Below are 10,936 nucleotides of genomic sequence, written 5' to 3' on the forward strand. Positions count from 1 at the left end.
GTTGTCAGTAATTTCCACGCTTTTGGGAAAACAGTGGTGTTAGAAAACAAGCAGCATCAGAAGTGCTCACCTTTCAACGTGGTGATAACAAAACAAGATTCATCTTGGAAGTTTTGTACCATCTGTAAAAAAAAAAAAAAAGTCTTGGTTTACATCAAACATGTTGAATGCAAGTTTCATTCAATGCCCATTATTTAATGCAAAGGGAAACAGGAATTCAACAGACCTCTAATTCTACAAGGCAATGAGCATTCATGCTTCAATCCATAAAAGTATTTAAAGCGTGCAAGTAATCCATTAGTGTCAAAGGGATTGCTTGTGTTTATAAGCAAGCCCATGCTCAAGTGTTTTGCTGGATCATATCTGGCATATTCAAAGCATCCTACCTGGTCACCCTTGTCCATCCCCACTTTAAGGGCTGGATCCTCACACAAAAATTGGCCTAGTTCCCCATGGCTTCAATAGAATTAGACTAGCTTCCCCTAGCCTTAAATATGGTCTCATGCAGAATGATGCACTGCTGTTTTCTCCAGTCTAGTTTTGGAATATCCCAAGCAACAGGGCACCCATCATTGCCTTTGGGAGATTGTCCAACTCCAACGGGGTTTGATCCTACCCTAAACTAGTCAGTGGCAAAGACACCTACTGAATTCAGTATGGACCCATTCAAACTACACTTCCAATAGGAAGGAAGTGAAAAGAGCATTCAATCCTTCAGAGCTGTGTGCCAGTGTAGCCTGATGGACGTCAGGGAAGTTCTGCCACTCTAGACTGTTAAAGGACATGGTCTTTTAAACCTAACAATAGATTCACTAATGAAAATGTCTTCTAGCATGAGCATGTGGCATTGTTTAACAAAGATCACTGGAATAATCATGCTTATGGCTGTGGGAAGGCTTCTGAGGGCCTTGTTGCGTGGTAATTTTAGGCAGCTTCTGGAGCTCTTCACCCCTGGACTGGCTGCATACTAACACCTTTTAAGTGGCTTAAAGCACTCATTATTCATCCTAAAGTTATGCCCCTCCAGGGAAAGATTCTCTCTAATCTGCCTAATTTTCCTCCTGTTTCATTAAGATGTGGCCACTCTCCACAGCTGTTCCACCCAATTTGAAGACTCCAGCATCCCAGGATGCAGCGGCTCCTCCTGAGTCAGGGTGAACAGGGATGCAGCAGGGTGCAGCAGGGCTGGGCATGGTGCCTCGCTGATCGGGGACATCGGGCAGAGCCAGTGCTGCAGCCCTCGAGTGCCTGGCAGCTGTGGTGCTTCCCGCCACTGCTCGGACCGGCTCGCTTTGCCCAGTGGGAGCAGCAATGCAGTTCTGCCCCCAGTTCCTAGTCCTGCCCTTCCTCACCAAGCCTGTAGTGGCAAGTCTCAGATATGCAGGTGAAGGACAGCCAGAGATGGTTTTTCACCTTAAGGTGCAATTGCTCCACTAAGCGGATCAACATTAATCTGATTAACTTTTATGCGGCTTACAGCGTAGGGTATAACAAGGCCCTGAAGCTATAAGGAATACATTATATTTTCTTATGCCATATGCACCTTTTGCCCCTAAAAAACAGTCCTCCAGAATCAGGGTGCATCTTAAGCAAGGAAGCTGAATTTTCTTTGCTGGAATATTATTATTCAGAGGCTACATAGTAGTGCAAATGCTGCACCGATAACACCGTGCTTTGCCTAGATGCCAAGACACAGAAACTTATAGGAATGGCAAAAGTAAAGACGGTTGTGGGGAAGGTCAGGAGCCAATCCAATTGGCATAACTGACTAAATGAGAAGCAACCAGATATTCAAGACAAGTTAGACCCATAAACAAGGCCCTAGGTTGGCCAACAAGACACTGGGCATAAAGTTCTGAGAAACATGGCTGGATGTGTCATAACACGAGCAAATCCTTCTTAACGTCCATCCCCGCTGGCTGTACCGAGCACCTGTCCCTAGCTTTTCAGCTTCAACCCCAGTCAACAATAATTCCACTTCCCTTCTCAAACTATACTCCCTTTCCACTGCCAATTCACCTCAGACTAAGGTAATCCCCCTATTTGCTTTCACCCCCTTTGAATTGCTCCCACCACAAATTGGTCACAACGTGGGTTCACCTAATGAAGCATGAAGTGCATTCATACTGTGCCTCTCATTTAAATAGCTTTTCCCCCACTCAGCTATAGCCAGAGCACAGGAGATGAAAAATAAAGCAATAGACATGGTTAATAAGTAACTAAACCTTTTCATTAAGACCCCCTTTCACTAGAGCTAGTGGAGGCAATTCCCCCACTACAGGTTGCCTCAAAGCACTTCGTGACTTTTAAACTTCGAAGGTTGCAGATTTAAATCAGGGTGAAGCAGCAAGGAGACTTTTAAAATAAACATTAGAGGCTTAAATTTAGGCTTCATTTGAGTCCTGCTCTCTGCTTCATTTGCTTTAACTGTGTTCCTTTCTAGTCTAGTATCAGGCTATCTAAATGAAGCTCCTTAAGTAATTCTGGGGCATGAAGGAGTGGGTCATTTAGAAAAAAAAAGGCAATTAGGTCATTCCCAATTAACATGAAAATTAACTTGGTCCATTGTGTTAAGCCATTGTACAAGGGGACACAACTGGCCAGAAGTCAATGAAATTGAGTGAAAATCATGACAAAGTATATGCAAAGACCATTCTGTTGGCCCAGACTTAATGGAGATGGACTGATTTGGGATGCCTCTACTTTTGGGACACAATAGGGCCCTATTTTCAGACCAATGTTCTGAAGATTAGATCCCTTTAAAGTGCTTCAAGTTGGCTGGGCAGCCAATCAAATGAAGAAAACTTAGGTTTTAGATGTGCTAATAGTTGGAAAATTGAAATACATTTTAGGTTAAAAAAAACAAAACAAAAGCGCGCACAACTTCCTTTAATAAGAAAAATATATATATGAAGTAATTAATGGATTTAAGACCCAAAAAAATCTGGGATAAGTGTAAAAGAGCCAGGCACTTTTTCAGCGTTACTGGCCATGAAAAGAAAAAAAAAAAAGTTTCCTTGAAGGCTCATTCCACAATTTTAAAGGCCAGTCTAACTTAAAGAAAAAGGTCAGGCAATGGGTCTTGAACTCATACTTTAAATACCAAGCATCAGATGATGAGTTTTGCTTTAGCTTCTTACCTCATTGCTCACTAACACATGGATCCCTGTTGGTCCCTGCCGATAGATCCGGTTGATCTGCTGTGTAGAAATGCTGTACAGGTTTGCAATCTTCTCCATTAACTCCAGGGTTGTCAACTCTTCTAAGAAGATTGCATGATACACTGAAATAATTTAAAGACACCAGCTTTTAGCCATACGACTCAGAAACTAAATCCACTCCTGGAGAAAAATTAAGGGCCAGGTCCGGAACTAGTTTAAGTCAGTCTGGGCATGTCTACACATTCAATTAAAGTGCTTTAGGTAATGTGCATTAAATCTAGTACCTCCATTGTGAGGTGCTGGAAAAGTGCATATTAGCCTGTTTTAATGTGCATTAGCTAAAGAGCACATTCTTTGTGATGCTTTAACACATGTTAAAATAGGCTAAGATGCATTAATGCACACATGTAGATGTGATCTGTATCACCTTTGTGCTGCGACCGATTAGATCAACTGGAGGACCTAAACCAAAATGCCCAATGTTTGAATGTAGACATTAGCCAAAAGCTGAATCGACTTTGCCAAGAAAGAAAAAAAATCCCTTGAGGACCTTTAACAAAACCAAAAGGTTACATGACATGACAAAGCCACCTTAGTAAGAAGCAAGTTAAAACTCTGGGGCACGTGATAAAATCTTGTGACTGCTGACTCCATTCCGGCACTCTTGACTGCCTCTAAAAAGGTTGGTGCTACAGGAAAATAAATGAATTTCTATATTAAGAAAAGCTACCCAATAGCACTTTATAGGCCATTTCAGTCCTAGATCACAAAACACGTGCAAATATAATGCCATTATCCCTTTTTTCCAAGTGAGGCCCGAGGTAGTATGGCATTTGCCCAAGGTCATGCATTCAATTGGTGATGCAGCCACAACTAGGCACGGAGAGACGTGGACTCTAGTCCTGTACCCTGTCCTCTACATTGTACCACCGTCAGGCATTTCTATGCATGCTCCATTCTCAGGTCACGTTTGTTTCCTTCAGTTTGAACTAAAATGAGAATTGCCTGAGGTACAATGACCACCATTAAACCATCAATGTCTATTAAGTGGTGTTATACAAGATAAGCATGTTACTTTGTTTTAAGCATAGGCAACAGATTCAGTATCCCAGATGTAATCAGCGGTAACTTGAAAAGGCAGACTTTAAAATTGGATCCACTGTATCACATCGTTATGCATTTATAGGAAAGCCAATACTCCATTTGCAAAGCCTTTTAAAGCATTTCCAGTATCAGTCCTTCACGTATGTGGAGAAGCACGTGTACAAAGATAACTGCAACCAGCCAAACGTCATAAGCTTTGAAATGTGTGCTTATGAAAGCTGCCATTTTTTCATCTTCCATAACGTGACATGGTTTAGTTTTTCATTCAGAATTAATCTAGTGAGTTGTCTACACTGCTGCACAGTGGGTGCGTCTACACACGTGCATTTACTGCACAGTAACTAAAATGACTACGCAGTACAGGTGCGCATGTCTACACATGAATGCCCATACTGCACGGTAAATATGATGACTTATGTTGATTTGAGTGTAAATCTGATACCTTCATGTTGCAGGTATCAAATTTATGCCTAGTTAGTTACTGCGCAGTAACACACATGTAGAGGCCTTACTGCACAGTAACACTGTGTGTGCGTGGACTGACTTGGGGCTAACTTTAGTTCTAAGTCAGTCCACATACTGCGTTAATGCGCTTTAATGCCAGCACATAAAGACACCAACCTATTCCCACTTACTCCACAGTAAATTTAAGCTAGTGTAAATACATGTGTAAACATGCCCGGTGTGTTTGATTTCTCAGTGAAAAAAACCCAGCAAAATAAAAAGATAGCTCCCCAATCCAATATCTGGTTCCAGGTTCTGTATTAGAGTTTGAAAACTCTATTGCTTGAAAACTCTTAACACTTAAATGCATGAGATCTACTCTTGGAGGCATCTCAAATGGCTTCAGACATTTTAACTTGCTATGTTCAATCTATGAAATCCAGGAGACTGGACAAGCATTTGGCTGGAGCCGTCTGACCCCAGCGCTCTTTCCTCCCCGGGCAGGGGGTCGGACTCGGCAACCTACTGAGGTCCCTTCCGACCCTAGCGTCTCTGAATCCATGACCCCTGGTATCAGGCTCTTGAAGATTTGTGGGCTGTGTGTTATAATCAAGACACTTTAAACCTCCACCTGGTTCTTTCATGTGCGTTGTCACTTAGAGCAAGCTAATGAGGATGGACTGTTATGCGTCTCAACTTCACTTGTGCAGACAAATGATTTGTAGTCCTAGATTTGATGTGCCTCTGCTAGAAGGACAAGTCTTACACCGAAATCCTACACAGACCCCCAGATGAATTTTAAAATGCAGCTTCCTCAGAGGAGTGATGAAGACTATTGATCTTACTAGCTTTTTGATCTATGGTTCTAGGGAGTTCAGGTATTTCAGATCTCATGCTTGTACTGCACAGTAAACCGGGAAAACCAGCAAAAAGCAGCAGCATTTGTGACCAAAAAAGGATGAAATAACATTGAAAAAAAAAAAATCACTCCACTCCAGTGAAGGTGGAGAGCTAAATTCACTCTCGGTTTAGGTCAGCACCTAACGATAAAAAGAATGGAGCTAGCACTAGTTTAAAAGGGCCCGCAATCTCCTTGCCATCCAAGGGTTTTGCAGAAGTTTCAGTAGCTCTCCTAGCAAGTACGAAGCTGACTGGGAAGAAAACCCTGCAAGAATCATTGGGCAGAGAGAAGTTATATATGCTTCAAATCCCATCCCTATTGTGGCAGTCCCTAGGCACGGCTCCTACGGCAGCCGAAGGGTGGCACAGTGCTGATACCACTGCCTACCCCGATTCCACTTCAAAAAGTGAGTTGCCTCCCAGGCAGGCAGCATGCAGTGTGGGCTTCCCTTGCAGGAGCCCAAGAGCCAAGTAGAACTGGGATGAATTGGGCCCATTATTTACAGGGAGCTGGGAAACAAGGCACAGTTCTCATCAGATGAACAGGTGCGCCAACCCAGGTGTGCCAACTTACCGCACAGATTACTGTCCCCATTCTCCCGTTTGTGATGAGACCTGTTCTGCTCCGGTTCCTGACAGACATAAATTGTCATCTTAGGCCTTACATTCCTGTAGGCAAAAAAATATATATAGTGATAAGTCTTCATTACAAGTACTGTGGTGTTGCTCTGAGCAGGTCCTCACCACACTGAGAAGAGACACTCAGATGGCTCCTGGGACCGGTTTGGGTATTGCAGAAACAAGCAGCTCTGGGGAATCTTAACGCTACACTGCAGGGGACCTGATACCCCAGAGTTGGGGGAAAGCCTGAGACTGCAAGGTGCTAAGAGGATGCTAAACATCCCCAGCTCCTATGATGCATCTAAGAGTTGACAGTGCCTGGTGGCTTGTAGGAGGTTTGCTCTACCTTAGAAAAATGAGGCCTGCATTTACTGGCTTCAACCCAGCCCAGCTAAGTAATGTGTCACTGTTCCTGACAAAGTTTTGGGGGAAAAATTGTGAGCTTGGTCCTTTTAACTCATTCCCTGTCTTAGCAGAAAGCTTGGGCAAAACATAGGTGCAACGTGGCAGGTGGAGTAGTGTCTTCCCAGAACTGTACTGGGGTCACTGATTCCAAATAGACTCCCGAAGAGTCATATTAGATTCATTTTTTACTTTTAACTGACATGAGCTGGGCAGTATTCAGACTGAAGCTTAGACCATACAAACCATTAGGAACCGGCTTCTGAGACGACCTGCTTTGAGCCAGTCCCTTTGAGTTCAGTGAGCTCTGGACGAGCTAAAGGATGCTGCAGTAGTCCTATATGGAAGTACGCACCTTCCTTTGATTGCATTAAAAAGCCGAATTCCATCAGCAGGGCCACAGATCTGAACAAAGTCTTCTTTGGACATCTTTAGTAAGTCAGCACCTGCATGTGGCAAGGGGAGGATTCAGACATTAACCTAAAAGCTTCCATCTACAGAGTCGAACAAAGGAGTATTTAAAGAAATGTCATGTTGAATGTCCCTTCCCTTGAACGGCATGGGGGAAACGAGTTACAGCAAGCAAAATGGGAAGCAAGGGACTCGCTGGACATCACTGTCCACATGCTTCCCATGAGAAGAGGGAAAGCTGAGCCGTGACAGTGTACCCCTCAATGGAAGAGGATAAATTGCCATGGAATAGCTTTCCCTTACCGTGAGGGAAAAAGCAGGTACATTGATTGTTATCACGGATCCGCTGACTGGCTGTAACTGTTCATACCTTAGAAGTATTCGGTTCCTCCAAGGCCAACTTTGATGGAAATAACAACTTTTCAGGTTCTAGGTCAGAAGCTAGAATTTCAGCGACCAAGATTTTCCAAATTAAGCTGCCTGAAGTCCGATTCTCGGATCCATATTTCGGCGTAAATAAGCAGCCCAATTGCCAGAAGTACCAAGTATTCAGCTAATCCCACCACTAAAACTAACCTCACCCCTTCCGTTCTCCAAGCCTTAGTTCCTCTTTCTAAAGATTCCTCCGGTCTCATGCTCACAATTCGCTTTGGCGAATGCCGGCAAGATGGAAAGCATGAGCCACACTTATAAAATGAAACAAAACCCAAAAAACCATGATCATATGGAGCCTTTAAAAACTTACCCGAAAAGCTGGAGAAGAGTCTACAGAATGGAGAGAACCTATTACGATGAAGCCACTGCTGGGCATCTTGAATAGAAGCAGAGGGAAGGAGATGCTACATTGCAAAAAGAATAAGAGGGTCTTGAAATGAACTGTTCACCAGTGTCCTAAAAAAAGAAAAGCACCACATTAACATGATCTCAAATACTTACGTCATTGCTGGGAGGCAGGAACTCCACTTGGTGGGTTGGAGAACTGTTGCTAAACGTTGTATAAAAGTTGGGAGAGAAAAAATATAATTTTAAATTTTACATTGAAAAATTAAAAAAAAAAAAAAAAGTGCTGGTCGTCTTCCCCCACTCTCCCTTGTCTTGCCCCGTAGTTTCTTATCCACTTGGCATCTCTTCTCCAGATAGAAAGAGGATACAGTTAACTTGAGACCAATTCTGTAGCAAATTGCCACTAGCTTTGCCTTTCATATGCATTTGAAAATCAGCAAGAAAAGCAAGCAGATGTCTAACCCACCCAATCCAGTCATCTTTAGAGGGAAGAAATGGGCATATCAGATCCAATAATTCTGCTCCTATGAAATTAAATTCCCAACAGCCTGGCAAAAATCTGATGATTTTGATTTTAGCATGACGGGTGTGGAATAAACCCGAATGTTAACCCTGATCACATCTCCCTTTTCGGACACAAGGTTTCTCTTGGCTTTGGCAGGGCTGGCAACAGATGCCCCACCATTTTTCTGCACCAAACTGATTTGATATCACAAAACACTGAAGTGCACTTCTGCAACTTTCTGCAGGCTCCAGGTTCAAGCTGGTCCATCGGAGCAAGTCACTATTGTAAAGCCATTCACTAAGAGAGAATGATTTGCCATTGTGGGCCAGGGGCAAACATTTAACAAACTTCAATGACCGGTTGTGGGAATTTGCTTGAGCAAAAACAGAGCAATGATCTGATCTGATCTGATCTGATGTTAGTATTTTAAAGGAGGACGAATAGTGTTTGAACAGTGTTAGTACAGACTGGTTTCCAAACATGCTTTATCCTCCAGTGTGGACAGTGCTTTAAAACAAACCAAGATTGGCCCACAGAGCTAACCATTTATCTCTGAATGAAAAAGAAGTTCTCAGAAGAGATATCCAAATCTCCCTTCTTATCTACACCAGGAGCTTAAGTTATTTGGGGAAATGCTAATATAATGCTCACTTCCATCCCATGAACTTTAGCTTTATCTAGTTCTACTAGATATGTATTATCCAGCCCTATGGCCCAATCCTAACCTCCCTGCAGGAAAGAGCAGAGCTTTCATTGACTTCTTATGGGGGGAAAAAAAACTCCATGGATAATCCAGTAAACTGCCTGGTTTATTTAAAAGGCAGGTTCCAGAAACTCAGATGCGTAGGAGGTTTTTCACCATGAGAGTTGCTCAACACTTGGGTACCAAACTGCAATGGTAGTGACATGATGTGGGGGGAGAAAGAGAGAGAAGTACTGAAGGATACTGACCCACGAAACGCACAACCTTGAGAGTTAGGCATATGGCCGTCTGAGCCACGTCTATAGGATGGTTTAGCAGCTATACTCCCACCGTCGCCTCCGCTTCAGGGCAGTTCGTTAGAATCCTCGTGGTGTTTTTATTCGAGATTCCACTACCTTCAAACCTACTCAACTGGCACCGCCGCCCAAGTGGTTTGGGAGCCAGAAGGTGATGTAAAGCCACTCAAGAGGTCCTCAGTGCCTTTAGCTCCCATCAGGAAACGTTCAGCCCTTGAAGTCATAGTATATGATCTCCTATCCATTACTTCTATGGCATGTAGCACTTCCTATCCAGAGTATATGGCCTCCTAGCCATTACTTATATAGTATGTAGCACTTCCTATCCATTACTTATATGGCATGCAGCACTTCCTATCCATAGCATACGAGTTCCTATCCATTACTTATATATAGTATATCAGCACTTCCTATCCATAGTACATGACTTCCTATCCATTACTTCCAGCACTTCCCAGTCATTACCATCAGTCAAGAAGTTCACAGGGGCTGTAAAAAGGGGGGGATGCACAAGCACCTAACATAAGAAGAGGTCCCATGCTGCTCCCATTATATTCCCAAGCTGAAGGGAGATGTAAATATTCTGCTCTATGAGAGCTTCTGGGTTGAAATGAAAGGCAGCTCACAGGCAGGGCAGCTAAGGCTTAAAACTACTATCTACTGGTCAGCTAGCAAGGAAGTGGGAAACAGGCTCCTTGTGACAAATGGACTTCAGTTGGGCTAAGTGCCTAGCTCCAGTGCAAGAGCCACACGACCCATTAGGAGAAAGGAAGGGTGCAAACACACACAAACACACGTGTGTGCGCACCCATACAGGCTTTGTGTCAACTGAGAAGATAAAGAAGGCATTTGTTACGTACCCATCTCCAAGGCTGAAGCTGTTTGGAGAACTGTTGTAACTCGGAGATGGAGCGTTGTTCATTTGATAAGGCACGTCTGGCCATGGAGAGCACTGTTTGAACAAAGCCAATGGGGACACTGAGCACAGAGCACTGCCAAGGGATTCTCCTTTTACACCAATGATATGCTATTGCCACTCTATCCACCCCTGCCGAGGAGAAGGATGTGGCCCCAGTGCTTGACAAATTCCTTCCCATTATGCATTTCCCCTCCCTCCCACCTCCCTTCCCACAAAGCCTGTCTTGGCTTAACACCCAGCCAAACGGGGCTCTCCCAAGTCAATTCAGATCGAAGGCTGAATCTGACTACCGATACAGAAATAACTCAGCTGGGAGACTCGAGTTTCAATTATAAATCCTCAAACTACAGCAACAAAGGGACCAGAAGCACTTTGCATTATTTGGCCCGATGCATTCAAAACGCAGGCTTGCACTATCAGCAGAGGAAGTCAAGTTATAAAAGGAGGTTCTAACAAGAAAATCCCAGCTGGACACAAGCACAACTGCTGAAGACCTTTGCAAACACGCGTGGGAACTACAGTTAGTTCCCCTGGACTGACACCGGCACAACTCCACTGAAGGCAGTTGCTCCGTTCTGGATTTACACCACTGTAATCAGTAGCAGAATCTGGCCCTGTTTGATGTCCACTGTGGAATATCCCTGTTTGCAATGATAAAGAGGAGACTTTTTTTTTTTTGCGGCATTC

At 43.6% G+C, this 10,936-nt stretch overlaps 1 protein-coding gene across 4 annotated transcripts in view; it reads right to left on the reverse strand.

The window, feature by feature from the left end:
• TFCP2L1 (transcription factor CP2 like 1) overlaps window positions 1–10,936 on the reverse strand; it is a 53,093-nt gene that overhangs the window by 7,092 nt on the left and 35,065 nt on the right. For all 4 annotated transcript variants that reach the window (XM_025209350.1, XM_025209348.1, XM_025209349.1 and 1 more), the window contains 7 exons: window positions 10,191–10,282; window positions 7,980–8,028; window positions 7,789–7,882; window positions 6,988–7,078; window positions 6,184–6,278; window positions 3,141–3,283; window positions 71–122 (listed from right to left, as the gene is read on the reverse strand). In XM_025209350.1, coding sequence (XP_025065135.1) covers window positions 71–122; window positions 3,141–3,283; window positions 6,184–6,278; window positions 6,988–7,078; window positions 7,789–7,882; window positions 7,980–8,028; window positions 10,191–10,282 — 616 coding nt within the window. The remainder of the gene's footprint in view (window positions 1–70; window positions 123–3,140; window positions 3,284–6,183; window positions 6,279–6,987; window positions 7,079–7,788; window positions 7,883–7,979; window positions 8,029–10,190; window positions 10,283–10,936) is intronic.

Source organism: Alligator sinensis, unplaced genomic scaffold (assembly GCF_000455745.1).
Source record: "Alligator sinensis unplaced genomic scaffold, ASM45574v1 scaffold1133_1, whole genome shotgun sequence".
In the NCBI taxonomy this organism is placed as follows: domain Eukaryota; kingdom Metazoa; phylum Chordata; order Crocodylia; family Alligatoridae; genus Alligator; species Alligator sinensis.